General features: G+C 42.2%; 1 protein-coding gene across 1 annotated transcript in view; it reads left to right on the top strand.

Annotated features, from left to right (window-relative positions):
• The first annotated feature begins 1,897 nt into the window (after positions 1-1,897).
• The window catches only part of KCNJ3 (potassium voltage-gated channel subfamily J member 3), a 162,879-nt gene continuing 147,620 nt past the window's right edge, over positions 1,898-17,156 (top strand). Inside the window, exon 1 of the mRNA XM_018571230.1 lies at positions 1,898-3,305. Coding sequence (XP_018426732.1) covers positions 2,634-3,305 — 672 coding nt within the window. The 5' untranslated portion in view covers positions 1,898-2,633. The remainder of the gene's footprint in view (positions 3,306-17,156) is intronic.

Genomic DNA, 17,156 nt, shown 5'->3' with positions numbered 1-17,156 from the left:
CCATCGGCATCCTCACATCCTATACACTGTGTATTGAAGGTGATGACTCAGGGATCTTAGACCACTGCAGCAGAGCGGGAGAAAGGCTGAAGGGTCCAGTCTAAGAGCAAGCCGGCTCTGAGGATAACTATGTTTAACTTTGTTACTGAATTTTTGAAACCCAGACAAAAACGAGCACTTAACCCTTGCAGTGTGGGAGTAGCCCCACTGCAAGGGTTAATAAAAAAGTAATCCGGAGTTTTGCTTTAAGGAGTTCTAAACTGTGCTTAAAAAACGCTAAAATAGTATGCAGTGATATTGACTGAGAGGCCTTAGCTTGATAAATAATTTTCATTAAATTAAACTAAAAAATGATGTGTTGCAAATGTGAAAGTGGAATTACAATAAAATATATTTTTTATGTGTGTCAGATAAACAAATGATTTTTGAAATGCAATTCCACATTATTAAAGTCCTATTAAGTGACTATATTTCATATTATGTGCTGTGTATAGGACGTGAGTGCACTTTACTTGTATAGTCAAAACTAAAATGAATCTAAAGTGGCTGCCCACACACGAGCACATCTCGAGTTATAAATTTGCCCATTTCACTTTAATTCAGCTTTGACATTGACAGGATCTGTGAATGGAGAAACTACAAGTTCCATCAGCCACTGCAGCAGAGGAACTTGTAGTTTCTGAATGGAATACAAGTGTGGTGACATCACCGACCGTGCTTGTACTCCATTCATTCTTCCTCCAGACCATGATACTGAATGTTCGTACATGAAGGGGAAAAAGGGTGCTGCAGAAGCCAGAGCATTGCACCTGCCATTCACTGATTGCAGCTGCAACGCTTTACTGGCTCCAAAGAAAAGAAATAATAATTTATTTTATTAAGAACATGCATGTATTATATTTTTCCGAAAAGGTGGATTTTCCCTTTAAGCCTACATTATAAAAAAACACAGAAACATTGTGCGTTTCATTATGGTGCATTTAGCACAAGGTAAGCACGGCAGCAACAGGAGTTCTCTATAAGGCTAGGTTCAGAAATAGGCGATCCCAGGACGCGTGTCCCGGGATTGCACCATCCTGCACAATTGCACACAGCGATTGCCTCGTGGCCCCAATGATTTCAATAAAGTTACATCCGCGCGGCAATCTCTGAAAAAAGGTACATGTACCTTTTGTTGGGACACACAGTGTTTTTTTTTAGCCGAGATCATGTTCAATTGCAGGGGGGGTGTCGCGGCAGGAAACCGCACAATCTGCCCGGCACGCCTAGGGTGCCATTAGAAAATAATGGCACCGCCAGGGCGATCGGCAGTGCGTGGTTGCCAAGTGGTCACGGATCACCCAGATGTAAGCCTAGCCTACATCGACTTGCAGCCAGCGCACAGAACACAGAAGAAAGCAGATCTCAATCACGGATGTGCCGATGAGTTAGTTTAAAAAATTTCAAGAAAAAATGTTCTTATTTTTAAAAAAACAGATTAAAAAATCAGCTACTGTGCCTGGAATAGGGACCAGCAGAGTCCCCCTGTAAACTCGAGTTGGCAACTGTCCTTGGTTCCTAAGGACAGCATCATTGCTCTTGGGTGCACCTGCCTTGATGCAGGAGATGTTCAAGCAATGGTGCATGTGTGCCATGCACTGTGTGATGAGCCCTGTGCATGGAAATGCATGCTGTACAAGTGTGTGTGGGAAGATGTCCTCATTGTCTGTATGTGTGATGGGCACTGCAGTCTGGAAGCACCGTACAGATGGGGAGTGGAGGAGAAAGAGAGGAGCAGGCGGAGTCAGGGATCGCTGCAACTGATCACATATACACACACACACATACACCAAACACTATCTCCATTCTCCCTAACACACACTCACCACAATCACAATGATCCTTCCACCTTAAGAGTATGAGGATAGAGGCAGACCCTGTGAGCTCTGAGGATCATTAGTGTCTTTTGTTCACAACATCCCAGGAAGCTATAGGAAGAGTAGGCTGCTTGGAGAAAGCAAGCTCGATGTTGCAACCTCAAATCCTTGCAAGCACAAGACAGTTCTGCTCTGCTGAGCCTCTCTTTTTAAGGGGAGGGGGAGTATGCCTCTGTGAGACTGCAAGCCTGGACCTTCGCTCGAACCCATGTGCATTTGCTCAGTAATACTTTCAATGAGAGCAATCCTGAAAGACTTCCACCTGAACAGACGGTAACGAGATTCGCTGTCACTCTTGTAACCAGATTGCTTTATTTTTCTATTCCTTTTTTTTTTTTTTATTTCGTTTCTTTCTGCATGCTAACTTATAGGCAATGCGAACGCTGCCGGAGATGCTGTGCTGCAGAACCACAAGCCAAAGGGATAAGGATCTGGGAATGAGATAATGAGATGCTTTGTATTTAAGAACATCATTTGTGTTTAAGAAGCTATTGCCAATCAGTTTTCGTAACCTGCTTTGACCAGTTCACACAACCTCTCAATGGATGCTGACGGATTATCAGGTTTGTAGATTGGCGCAGGAGAACCATAGTTTGCCAGATATAGGTGCCCGGGCAGTGGAAGGCAACCAAAAAGAGACGACGAAAGGCCAGAATAATAAACTAACATTGATTCGCACATCCACTGAATCTGGCTGTTGTTGCTTTGCTTCGTATTATGTCTGCACTCCGAAGGAAATTTGGGGACGATTATCAGGTAGTGACCACTTCCTCCAGTGGCTCTGGATTTAATCAAGCTGCCCCCAAAAAGAAAAGGCAGAGGTTTGTGGAGAAGAACGGCAGGTGCAACGTCCAGCATGGGAACCTGGGAAGCGAGACCAGCAGATACCTCTCTGACCTCTTCACCACCTTGGTGGACCTTAAATGGCGCTGGAACCTATTCATCTTCATTTTGACTTACACTGTCGCCTGGCTTTTCATGGCATCCATGTGGTGGGTCATTGCCTACCTGAGAGGGGATCTTAACAGAGCACATGACGAAAACTACACACCTTGCGTGGCCAACGTCTACAACTTTCCATCTGCCTTTCTCTTCTTCATTGAGACCGAGGCCACCATCGGGTATGGATTCAGGTACATCACAGACAAGTGCCCTGAAGGAATTATTCTCTTCCTTTTCCAGTCCATCCTTGGCTCCATCGTCGATGCCTTTTTGATAGGCTGCATGTTTATTAAGATGTCCCAACCCAAAAAGAGAGCAGAGACTCTCATGTTCAGCGAATTTGCCGTCATCTCCATGAGGGATAGCAAGCTCACCCTGATGTTCAGAGTGGGCAACCTCCGAAACAGCCATATGGTCTCCGCTCAGATTCGCTGTAAATTGCTCAAAGTAAGTATAAACAACTTCATATGTTTTATGGAACCTTGTATCTTTAAACCTCTGTGGTACTGTGTCGTTTAGTATGTTCAGAAAAAAACAAAACACCACCATGTTGTTTTAACATGTTTTGGATGTCCAATTTAGCTTGGAGGTTACACAACTTCATTATGTTGATAGAAGTGTTATTTTAGGAAACTGCCAGGGTTGCTAAATCAATACAATTAAGAGAACATCACAAATATTGTGTAAACATTTGCAGGCATCTATAAAACTAGGCTAACTTTTTGCTGTAAAAAACAATCAAACACACAACCACACAAATACAGACACACCAAAGTCAGAAAGCGAAAATGCAATGTAAAAATATAATTGCTGGAAAAAAAAAATCACAGGTTTCTTAAAATATTTTTCACACTTTCCACTAAATCTACATGTGAAATGTGGTGACCCAGAAAAGCTTTGCAAATGTATTAACCGTGCCTGTATTTGTGCAGGTTCTAAAAGCATACTTTAAAATCTATTTTATTGCAACAATATAGTGTATGGCCCAGGAAAGCTCTTAAGATACTGTTGTGAAAAGACTTGACTCTTGAGTACACAGTACCAACTTGCATTGCATCTTTGATGGCGACCTGGCATCAGGGAAAGGTGCTCTGCCGGTCCAGCTCTCACATATATCGGTGCTTTTGTATCTTACAAAGGTCCCTTTTTGTAGGAACACACTTTAGGCTATTATCCACACAGGCATATTTTATACACCTGAAACTTGCAATAAGTACCCTCTTACTAACGTGAAATCCTGTGACCCGAACAGAAGTACAAAAAGCCAGTCAAAGAACATCCACAATTCCAATGGTTTACAGAGGTTTCAAATAATTGTTATATTTATTGGAAGAGGAGTGATGGGTACACACAAAATACCTGTGTCCTGGACATTTTAAGGATAACTGGTGAAAGCAAACACTTACATGTGTCGCAGGTGCTTAGCTAAAAGTTCCAAGTGTTCAGCAGTCTTTTTAATGCTGAATGAGCTGGGGCAAGGTTGTTTGACAAGATACCCTATAGACACCCCAAATGTTGTCCAATTTTCCTGAAATCACAGACTTTGCAATCATGCTGCCCCTAGAGATAGCATATGGTATGCTCGGTAGAGCAAATTTTCCTAAAGAGACCAGGCTGCATGTTCAAACAGCTAGCTTGGGCATATTTTCCAGCATGCTGAAAGACTTTTTGTAACCAATAAACAGATTTATGTCATTTAGAGTAGGAAAAAATAAGAATTACCTAAATACAAAATCACAAAATCATACTTCCACTGCTGACTAAAAATAAATGGCCTATGAACCTCAAAACCTAGAATGTCCAGCACCTACTAGGAAGCACCAAATCCAGCATGTCCAGTGTATACTAGGAACCCCTAAACCTAGAATGTATAGTATCTACAAGGAACCCCCAAACCCAGAATGTTCAGTGTCTACTAGGAACCCCCAAACTCAGAATGTCCAGCATCTACTAGGAACCCCAAAACCTAAAATGCCCTGTGTGTACTAGGAAACCCCAAACCCAGAATGTCCAGCATCTACTAGGAAGCCCCAAACCAGAATGTCCAGCATTAAATTGAAACTCCCAAGCCCAGAATGTCCAGCATTCACTAGGAACCATCAAAACCAAGAATTTACAGCATTTACCAGGAAACTTTAAACCCAGAATTTCCAGCATCTCTTAGGAATCCCCAAACTCAGAATGTCCAGCATTAACTATGAATCCCAAACTCAGAATTTTCTTCTTGTACTAGAAGCCCTCAAACCCGGAATGTTCAATATTTACTAGGAAACTCCCAGAATGTCCAGCATCTACTAGGAAACCCCAAACCCAGATCATGCAAAGTATGCAAAATCAGAGCTTAGGTACCCCCGTATCCCACAATGCAACGTGTCTGTGAAACTTATTTCTAAGCACCTGGAACTCTGGGTGGAAGTGAGGAGTTGTGATCTGAACAGGGGATCATGTATTCTCAAGCTCTGCTAGAGAATAATTTTGAGAGCCCAAAGTTATGTAGCCATGTACCAGGAGCTTATAGATCTATTCATTCCCTAGTGATACCTTTTTGTACAATTTCTTTTCATTGTTAGTGACAGGTGCCCTTTATAGGGTTGCCACCTGTACAGGATTTACACGGACAGTCCGGGTTTTGAATGCTGTGCCCGGGTTTCTTGGCAGCAGAAGTCCAGACAAAATTAAGATAGGGGCTACTGGCCCCCCACTGAAAATAGTCTCAACTGTGATATTTAAGTATGAATGGGCGGCGCTATTTACATATGAATAAGCTACAACACATTCTCCCCCAAAAATGACCGAGCGTCGCTAGAGTGTTCGGGTTTTGCTTGAAGAAAAGGTGGCAACCCTAGCTCTTTAAGTGAATAGCAAATCCAAATACACCCATGTTACATAATTCATTTTATGCATGCTTCCGCATTAGCCTTTTTTTTTGCAGATGGTTTATATCAGTGGTGTCATGGTAACAAACTCTGATGATTTACTGACATCTCAGGGGTTAACCTTAGCTAGTTATTAAAGGCCTTACTTGACTTTTGTTGTCTTTTAAATCTGTCGGTAAATACTCAGTTGGATGCTCATTTAGCAAATCATCCATCACTGTTATAGATAAACACATTTATTTGTTCATATAACTTTCTGGCTTAATGATCACCTGGAGGAGTCCACTTGTTTGTTGACTGTATTTTTGCTTGGTCAGGTTCCAGCGCTATCGATTTGTGGTGCTATCTCTGTCATTTATCCTCCCTGCAATCTATATATTTTGCAAGCAATGCAACATCCCATGTGTTTTTTCTTTTGTGTTGCAAGTTGCAAAAAAACGTGACTCTCTCCTCCTTTGCCACCGCATAGAACAGACCCTGAAGGACATTCACTCACCTTCTCTTGTATTCTCCCCCTTTTCTCTCCTCAAGAACTGTACTGCAGCCCAAATAAAATTCCCATTTCTTCTGGGTATGGGGCACATAAAAGCAGAAGGATGACTTATGAGTATTCTGCCTTTCCTTCACTGTCCACTCACAAGCAGAGAGGTGACCAGACATATTTGCACCCATAAAAAAACCCCACCAAAAACGCAAAAACGTCCCTTATTTAAATCTGTGAAGGTTCTCATTCACCCAGGTCACGGTGTATCTGTAAAAATGAAATCAAGACAACTGGACTTGCTGTATTTTTCTTTAGGAGGTTTCACTGGCAATCCGAAGAGCTTTCTCAATTCTGAATTGAAAAAGGTAGTTGCAGGGGCGTCCTGAGGCCGGGTGTCACGCGGAGCAGAGACCGGGTGAGACGCCACCATGACGTCATGGTGGCATGCTAATTAAGTGATCATTGTTCTGTAACTAACTATTTTTTTCCAAGACTTTCTATTATGCTTGGTGCTCCTCTCCCACCATTACAATCTTCTGTTACCTAAAAAGTATTTGTATGTTGTAATATTACCAGTACCCTTCACTGGAAACATCTAAACCTTAATAATTTGGACAGGTGCCCTCATACATTTAGCCATAAGCAGCTAGGTGTGATGGTCAGGTGTCCAAAAACGTTTGGCTATATAGTATATATGGCCGTGCCCTGTAAGTGCGCATACCTGGGTACACAGCAGACAAGCTTCATTTCATTCATATCTCAGGGGACTGATTGTGTTTTACACCAAGATTCATCAGCCTTGGCTGCTTTTAAAGGTCCGAAAGTTTCCATTGTATGTACATCTCAATTTCTTCCATTCAGGGCTAGTTGGCGTTTGCCTAATGATTACTGGGAACCCTTTGATACACTAATAGGAGAAGTGAGGGAAGCAGTGTCATCCTTTTTTGCTGCTTGAGTTGATTGGTGGTGGTGGTTAAGTGATGTCACTAGTTGCCAGGAGCTGGATAGAACCCCCACCAGAGCATCCCAGGTTGCTCAGAGCTAAGAGGGGAGATGTGTATGGCCCTGGCACATCTCCCTGCCCAGCTCTTAGCAACCTGGGACACTCTGGGCAGAAAGGGGGCAGCAGGAAGACACACAACAAACATTGTGCAGCAGAGCGACAATTCTGCTCTGCCTGCCGCCCCCCACGTGACCCTAAGTAACAGCCTCAGGCTGCCGCATTAAAAGGATGGCCCTAGAGGGAATAGTAGAACATATTCTGTCCGCTTCTTAGAGGTGGCGTGGGACACTGACGCTGTCACACGCCGGCTCTAACACCAAACACTGAGCAATTATGTAACCACTGTTCTTCCAGCAGAGAGTGGTAACTGTCAGTCAGTTGTCTCTATAACCAATCAGGGTGTGGACTGGGTAAATGCTACAAAAACTGATGACAACAGTTTTCTCTCATTTGGGAGGCATTCCAGAAGCCTAAAATTTCCCTGAGCTGGTCAGAGCATCTACTGCTAAATTCGTTGCTCTCTGTATTAAGCAAGCTCTGAGAATTCTATTCTTGGCTTAAGTGCCATCCAATAAAATAATTTAATATGGAGATTATATATTTATCCAGCAATACAGAAGGAGGTCAACTGCAGGTCAATTGCACCTGTCAATTAATTTTGAATCATCTCAGACTCATCTCAAACTGACGTTAAATGGATGCCATCTACACAAGCCCAAAGCCTGTTGGCTCAAGCCCTAATGCAGCCACTTCATTGAAGGACTGGTAAGCCGCAATATATGAACATTCTGGTTTTGGGTTTAGATATATCCTTTAAGCATTTTCAAAGCAGAGTCTACTGCTGTAAAAATATGTAGAACCCTAGTACACAAACAATCATTTATGTACAGGACTGTATGAGATGCTGTGGGAATACTGCATGATTAATCGCACAAGTTGAAATGTGCATGTTAGGAAGACGTAGAAGAAAAGTCTGAAATTCACAATTCAATGAATTCATGTGCATGGATGATGCACCCTAGAACAGTTCGGCTGATGGAATATAAGCATACTCACGAGGAGCTTGTTTCTTAACCGTCTCCCTGCCAGAGCCATTTCTGTATTTTTTTGCATTCATGTTAAAATGCACATTTTAGGCCCAAAGAGTATTTAATCCCTCCACCCCCAACGCCACCAGCACTAGAATTATAAATGTTCTTAATTATACAATTTTTTTATGTCACATGATATTTACTAGGTGTTTTTCACACCTAGTAAAATATATATTTATAAATAATTTTAGTGCACATAAACACAATATGATACATTTTTTGGTAAGATATAAAATATGGGCTTTCCACAAGTAAATTGATACCAAACATGTCAAGTTTCACATTTTCGTGTAAAAACTACGCTACCCAAAATTGTTCGTGGGCAACCCTTTAAAAGTTTCTACAGGTCATCAGTTTAGAACAATGGCAGTAGAATTATTGCTCTAACTGACATGTGCGGTGATACCCAACATGTGTAGCGCAACTCATGGCAATTCATTTTTGTATGTAGACGCACCTGACACGTGTTTGCATTTGTATGTACATGTATGTGAGTGTGGAGACTTTGAAAATATATATTTTTTCTTGTTTTTTTAGTTGTTTTTTTCTACATTGGTAGTCTTTTAGACCCCTAATATCACCTGTGTAGTGCCATGAAGCTGATCATGCACAGATTATGAACAGCTCAGAAACCCTAAGGGTTCGCAATCCTCATAGCTTCCGGCTTCGTTCACCAGATAGGAGATCAGCAAATAGATGTTCACTGTTCTTTCTCTTCTGTAGCCTCCAACACTTGCCATGGTCTCTCTAGCCACTAACACCCACCATGGTCTCCTTCTGCTCTACCCGCCGACACCCACCATGGATGTGACCTTTGCGCTGAAGTCTATAAGACTTGCAGCATTACAGCCAGTTTGGGCATGGAAGTTCAGGAGGTAGTAACAATCCCCCGACCAGTTACTATTAACCACCCTACTACCTCCCACCCCCCCAAAAAAAGAAAGGCTCATTAATAAAAAAACACTCAAACCTTCATGGACTACAAAAGGCCACAGCAGCCTTACTTTAATTAAATTTCAACATAAATAACACTAAATAACATAACGATGTAACAAAATCACAGGAAAAGTACTACTGGTTTCCAGGTCCTTGAAGGCACCAAAAATAACATAGTTCAAAAACAATATGTCTGTGGCATCAGCAAACTAACTTATAAACTGCCTCAGGGACAATAACTGTTAATCGCACACACATACCTGTCCATACTACACGGTCAACCAGTGGACCATACCCACAGGGACCGTACCCACAGGGACCGTACCCACAGGTACCCACAGAGAGGACACCTCACTTAGGATGGGTCCCACCACTGTTACCGATGAAGCTATCAAGACCACCTTTAAGGAACCCAAACCACTGGTTGCTGCTGTGACAAAGCTCTAACATCCATAATTAACAAAGGGAGCTGGGAGGGAAACTCTCTCAAACCTCCTACTCCATCCACTGATTACCCATCACAAACCCACCCCTGCAAAACAACCAATCCAATCAGGCAAGAGACCATACCCTACTGATCTCTAACTGACCAAAGCTTAAAGGAGAACTATGAGGTGAGTGCTTTTCACAGAGTGACTACAGCTCGCGGTATACTGAGCCTAGGGTGACGGGAGGACGCTAGTTTGTGTCCTCCCGTAACCCTAAGGAGAACTATGGGGAAAAGCCTTAACCCCATAGTTCTCCTTTAACTGCTCATACCCTAGCTTTCCTTCTCCCCCTGTCATGCTGGCCTTCCGCTGCTTTCTTATGTTCCAGACCTCTTTTTATCGCAGATGGTTTAACAGCAAAGTCACTCTGTAGCTGGGCTGTAAGTTTCAGTTACTCTTCTCTTTCTGCTTTTTTGCGAGTGTATGGCCATATAGTAAATCAGTCTGAGTTTGTGGGGCAAGGCAGCTGACAGTCAACAGCTATAAGACTTCAGGTGACCCCCTGACAAGGGTTAGCTGCTCATTTTGGTCTTGTGGCTAAAATAAAGCAGATGTACTCACCTGATGCTCCGTCCTATACGACTGCTAGACTGGTCCCCGCAGCCTCTTCTCCCCTGGACTCTGATAGTTTCAGGACCTGTGACATCAGCACACCTAGTGCAGCTGCATTAGACATAAGGACGCCAAGGGACTGCCAGAGTGGAGGGGAAGAGAGTTGAACGCTGATCGCTGCAGGACCGAGAATCAGGTGAGTATATCTTCTGTATTCGGGAACCTAGACCAAAATGATCAGTTAACCTTGTTAGTGCTGAACTCCAGGCAGATATAAAAGGGGTGCATATTAATGTAACTCTTTATTCACTAATATATAATTTCGGAAGCCGATTAATCGATGATTGAAAAAGTTGACAACTTTTTCAATAATCGATTATAATCGATTATGTCGATTAATTGTTGCAGCCCTAGATTGTATTTTTTTATTGCAAGCAGCGTAAGTATCTGAAGTTGACTTGGTATAAGCATCTTGCAGTTCCTGTACAGAAAAGCTAAGACTGGCAGAGAGATTAGCAGCACAAGGAGCCAATCTGTTGGTCTGCAGTGCTTGAAGCATGGTACTAGGAGGACAGAGCTAAGTGCTTCTCTCTTCACTGACCAGTTACAGGCTTGGCAGAGGAACAAGACCTGTAAGTGCTATTTAACTGTAGCAGAGAAAATCGGGTCTCCTACCCTGTGTGGCAGAGCTATGTAAATCCCAAGACTGAATGGACAGAAATGGACACCCCTTGGCAGGTAAATCAACCCCCATAGATGTATGCATCTGTATATTTAGCTGTTTGCTTGGAGTTAAAGTTAAGGCTTAATATTCAGAGTCATACATAAGCCCAGACCTGAATGGTTCTTATTGAACGACAGATGGACAAATCAGCAGATTATTGCAGAATTATTCTGCCAGTGGGTCCAATGTGACCGCCAACAGGCGGCTGCTAGGAACCAGTGAATATGATGTGGTTTATCTGACTGGACCTACAAAAAATATTCAAATACATTAAAAAAATGGGCCGGTGCCACTGGGTAAAGATACACTAACCAGAAAACAACAACAATCCCTTCTTACGTGGCTACCGTAACTCAGAGTTTTATATCACAGCTTATGTAATTTTCCTGAACAAATATCAAAGTGTGCTCAATCTTAAAGGGGGGACTTTACCCACCAATTTAATGTCTCCCAAAACAGTTACTGTAAATGCATACTGTCAAGGTTTCCAGCGTGCTTATTTCAGCTCTCAACTGAACTTTCTAGTCGTTAAATGGCTGGTGTCATAGCTGATCACATGTGTAGCACCACTCCAACTGCAAGCCAAGTAACGGGTAAGATGTCACCTTCCTTGGCTGTAAGGGATAGTAGGTTGTGGTTCCAATTTAAGTAGCCTGCAACACATTTTTATATGTATTAGGCACCTAAGTCCAATGCTCAAACATTGGAGAAACGTGTAAAAAAATGTAAACATGGAGGGAGAATATCTTCCTGTATGTTCATCCACGCTAATGATAACATTCAGATATAGCTGCGGCATGATGCCATGGCTATATCTGTTCATGTGAACTGCACGGATCCTTATTTTGTGCAGACACTTTGCAGGCTGAATGTTATCACTGGCGAGGATTGAATATACATACCTCCCAACTGATGAGAAATATGAGAGAGGGACACCTTCCAGCACAATGTATTGAGTCCATGGACATGCCGCTGCCACATCCCCAGTTATGTTGACCATTAAGAATCTATATGCCAAACAAATTATTGCTTAAACCTAGAATTCTCTTATTTCAACATGACTTTTCCTTTATATTGGCTGTCCAAAAGAGCAAACAAGACAATTAAGAGATAAGATAAATGGTTTAGTGCAGACTAACACTTTGGATAGTTATAGAACCTTTTCATAGATAGCAGTACATCTAATATATCACCAATGTTTCAGCACCTGATGTAGGTGCCTAAGGCTAATAGACATACACAGATGTTTTTGCCAAAAAAACGTTTTCTTTTTATGTTGGACATAATTATATGTATGTGCCTTTAGGATATACTGTATGTTGCAATACTTTATATTTTCACTTGCATGTGATGATACTGCTCCCTAATCATACATTGCAGGTTTTACTTGTTATTTATGTGTTTAAAGGGACACTAAAATCAGGAGTTAACGCTTAAAAATACCTTAAAGCGCCTTAACTATTACCAATACTGTATCTTATTTGTTTATCCCTCGGCTGTCGATCCTCAAATCATCTCTGAATTGGTGCTGACACTGTCCTTCCTCCTGGAGGGTGGCTACTTTTGTTCCTCATGGTCCCTGTGTGTGTTGTAAAGTAGTCACCGCTCCAAGCTTATTCCTGTGATGGACTACAATCTCAATACATATTAGTAAACTAAACAGGAGATTTTAGTCCATCACGGGTGTGAGCTTGGAGCGGTGGCTACTTTACAACACACACAGAGACCATGGGGAACAAAAGTATTCACCCTCCAGAAGGAAGGACAGTGTCAGCACCAATCCAGAGATGATTTGAGGATCTACAGCCCAGTAATACACAAACATCTTTAAAGTGGGCAGGTGGGCAGGCAATTTCTTCTAAGTCTGAAGTTCTTCTACCCAATGTTAAATGCCTCAGCGTACCCTTTACAGAAGTTGTGCTTCACCCTTTCATCTCACGTAACAATAGCCAATGACAACAGAGCTACTTTAAACTGCCTTGTGTTAGGTTAATGCCTGCTTATTACGCCAGCTTCCATCAATCAAGGCTTCCTTACACTATGGGCTACAGGGGCCTTGTTATTGAAGGTTAAAGGGACACTAAACTCAGGAGTTTCATTCATTCAAAATTTTATTCAAGTACCATAACAATGAACAAAAATGTAACTTATTTGTCACAGCTTTATTGGTGGTCTGACAATGCCACTGAATTTTTTTTACTTTTATGGCCTGTGCCCTCAAGTTGAAGTTTTGGTCAGCCTAATGCCTATCCAGGACCAATGGTAAGGACAGGCCCTTTCGTTAGACTAATGCATGTGTGCTGACAGTATAATTGTGACTGGCACTAGCTATGGTTAAGTTCTTATGAGAAAATTTCAATAAAGCTTTAGTCTTGCCCTCGTCAAATTAATCGGTGTGCATATCATCTTTGGGCAAGGTTACAAATTACACAGCGTTGTGGTCTAGACCTTCGCTTCATAGCGGTCAAGTTGTTTGAGTTTGTGTACATAATTTTAGTTTGCAGCTTCCTCAGAGCTATTTAATATTGAGGACACTTTGATCATGTTTAGGAGCATTACGTAAACCCTGATATATAATTCTGTGCTATGGTATCCTCATAAGGAGGGATTCCTTTCGTATTCTGGATAAAAGAAAAGTTTCTCCATCTGGCCATGGATAGAAAACTGCTCTTACCCTTTTCCCAGCCCGAACCACATGGTCTCTGGACACCAGGCATTACTGCAGTCTGTTATTTTCAATCAACTGTGAGACAAGAGGATCAAAAGGGAAAAGACCTGAGAGGCCAAACTGACCTACAAATGTGACAGTTACAGGGTTGGGATCATTTGTATTACACTGGCGGGGTGCTTACACCGGTGAGCTTTATTCATAGTGGAACTATACTTAAAAAGAACGAAAACTTGTGAGCAACATTTATGTCTCTTGTGTAGTAAAACAAACATACCTGCCTCTTTACAATCATCCATATGATTGTCCATCTAAGGCACCATTCACACTTAAGCGATTGTCCGCACATGTTCGGCCGGCCTAGTACGCGCAGATCCGTTCTAAACAGAAAAAACAATGCACTTTAAATGTTGATTTGTTTAGACATTTGCGACGGCCACGTGGTACAAAACCACGCGGCCCGCAAAATAGTCCAAGCGCGATTTTATGACGGATTCCACACGTTTGGGGCTATATAATAGCGGCAAACTAGCGGAATCTGTGCAGATGAAATATTTTAGAGTTTGCATTACCACACAGTCTTCTGCGTGGGAAACACAAAAGCTATATGTGAATGGAGCCTAAGACTACCCTGTCGATAGGATGACACCATTGCTGTGTGATTTTGTACTTCAGAAGGAACAGCGTTGTCACCCTATTAAAAAGTGTGCAAAAATAACAAATTTACTAGCAGATTAAAGTGTACATAAAGTCTATTGGAATATTTAGTTATATGCAAGCATGAAGTACATGTAGCTGAGCATTGCTGAATGCTGGCCTAGTGTGTGCGCATTACTGAATGCTGGATGAGGTGTGCGCACATTGCTGAATGCTGGAAGGGACATGTGCACATTGCTGTATGCTGGATTGGATGTGTCCACATTGCTAAATGCTGGATGGGGCGCGTGCGGATTGATGAATCCTGGGCTGGTGTGTGCATATTGCTGAATGCTGGCCAGGGCACATGTACATTGCTGAATGCTGGCCTGGTGTGTGCGCATTGCTGAATTCTGGATGGGGCACATGTGAATTACTGAATGCTGGCTAGGGTGCATGCACATTTCTGAATGCTGGCTGGGGTTTGGATGGGCTTTTGCACATTGCTGAATGCCGGATGGGATGTGTGCACATTTCTGAAGGCTGGCTGGGGCACATGTACATTTCTGAATGTTGGCCTGGTTTGTGCGCATTGCTGGATGGGGCATGTGCGCATTGCTGGATGCTGGATGGGCCTTTACACATTGCTGAATGCTGGATGGGCCTTTGCTCACTACTAAATGCTGGATGGGGTGTGAGCATATTGCTGAATGCTGGATGGGGTGCATGCGTATTGCTGAATGCTGAGTACCAATGCAAGTAACTATTAGAAAGTGCAATCCAGGAAACAAAGCATGAGGTGGGAGTTTATGTTTCATATTTAACTTGCACATGGCTTTCTTTACAAGGGTTAAGTGTCACTTGAACTATTTTAAACCAAACTCTGCCCCATCCTTCCCCCAGACAGTGAGGACTAAGCAGGATTTTGCAGTCCTGGAGTTTGCAGAAACATCATCAAAACAAATGTAAGCTACAATGTTTAAATATTTTTTAAGCTCTGCAATGTGAATGGGAACTTGTAACAAAACGCAAAGTTGGTGTTATCCCAATTTGGTTAAAAAGTGGAAATACACATTAATGCTAGTGACAGTCTGCATCATATACAATTAAACAGCCAGCACTAATCGATGAGATACAAGCAGATTTGGCCTGAAAGGAATGTGGCAAGTCATCATAGAAAATTACACACACACACACACACACACACACACACATATACAGGGGTATTTGTCAACTTGCTGCATTTTTAACCCATTTTTAAAGCAAGTGTTCTACCTTTTGAGGACGTAAAAGAGGTTAATGCAAGCTCTTGCTTTACTACCCTGCCATTAAAACGAACTAAATTAACAATTATAGCTCAGCGAACCTGATTTAGTCCTCGCTCAGTGTTTATTTTTAGCATTATATAAGGTTCACTGTGCACATTATGACTGAAAGATGATCTGTGCCTTCCATTTAATTTATGAGCAAAGCATTATGGGATAGTTGTCTTCTTTCTTTAATTTTGTATTTAGAAAAAAGCATCATGCAGTTCTCTTAACATTAACCGGGTTAGTCACAAAAGGGTGACTAGTTTGGAGAAGGCATGAGAAGTGACCAATCTAGGACAACATAGCCGATTTAGAATAATTCTCCAATCCAGCTCATTTTCCAGTTCAGTTATGTTGTCCTAGATTGATCACTTCTTCTGCCTTCTCCAAACTCTTCACCCTTTTGTGAATAACTCTGTTAGTTATTTCATTTCTTTTTGTTTTGGGTTTTTTTTCTGGTTGGGTTTTTTTTTTTTACTCTAAAAGATTCCAAGCGGCAGTATTCTGCGAAGTGTGGTTGACTCCGTTAAGTGAGTAAACGTGCACACATCTATTCAACGTTTGTTGTGCTTTACGCACAAGTAAATCATTAAGTGCTTGTACGCAGCTTATTCCTGAGCAGCAGGAAGCCCCTTTTCATTATCTGCATGGGGGACGAAGCACAATTAGAAAAGCTTAAGGGACCCCACTGTCTGTCCACTTTGCAATATGCAAGGGTTCCTTAATTATTAAATGAAGGAAGGGAAGCCTCTTGACAACCATTTTGCCGGTGGTATTTTTTATTTTTTTTGGCCAAGCTGATATGCCAAATTCCTGTGCAGTAAGACAATAATGTTGGACATGCCCCTGTTGCTCAGATGCAAAAGAAGGCAAGGAGTCATATTAAGATCTGAAACGGAATTCGGGCTATTGACTCACTTAGAAATAGTGACATTGTTAGGCCTTATCAGAGCATTGCTTTCCCTAGAAATCCATATGTTCTGCCTTTTATCACTCTCAGTGCAATGTGGGAAAATATTGCTTGGGCAAAAATGATGCATCTTTATACTTAAAGCAGAACACCAGGGAAAATGATTATTAACCCTTGCAGTGGGGCTCATTTTGGTCTAGGGAGGAAAATAACAAAGTTATACTCACCCGATCCTCTGAGTCGGCCAGCTATGACAGCACTTCCTCCTCTCTGTTTCATTCTCTGCTCCAGCGATGGTATGTCCCTCGGCGTCATCACGTCCTATACACGGTGTATAGAACATGATGGCTCACCGACCTTAGACCACTGCAGCATAGGAGGAGAGAGGCTCCAGGGAACGGTCTAAGAGCAAGCTGGCTTCGAGGATGGGGTGAGTCTAACTTTTTTTATTTTCTGCTCTTAGACCAAAGCGAGCAGTTAACCCTTGCAGTACGGAGGTAGCCCCACTGCAAGGGTTAATAATAATTTCCCCCAGAGTTCTTCTTTAAAGTGGACCTTCCATGGCAAAAGGACGTTCCATTTAGCCAGCCTCCCCAGCACAAATGGCTTGAAATTTGTTT

The sequence above is a fragment of the Nanorana parkeri genome, unplaced genomic scaffold (genome assembly GCF_000935625.1).
Source record: "Nanorana parkeri isolate BGI_ZX_2015 unplaced genomic scaffold, ASM93562v1 scaffold1706, whole genome shotgun sequence".
NCBI classification, from domain to species: domain Eukaryota; kingdom Metazoa; phylum Chordata; class Amphibia; order Anura; family Dicroglossidae; genus Nanorana; species Nanorana parkeri.
The sequence above is the reverse complement of the archived record's forward strand: the minus strand, read 5'-3'. Positions and strand labels throughout refer to the sequence as shown.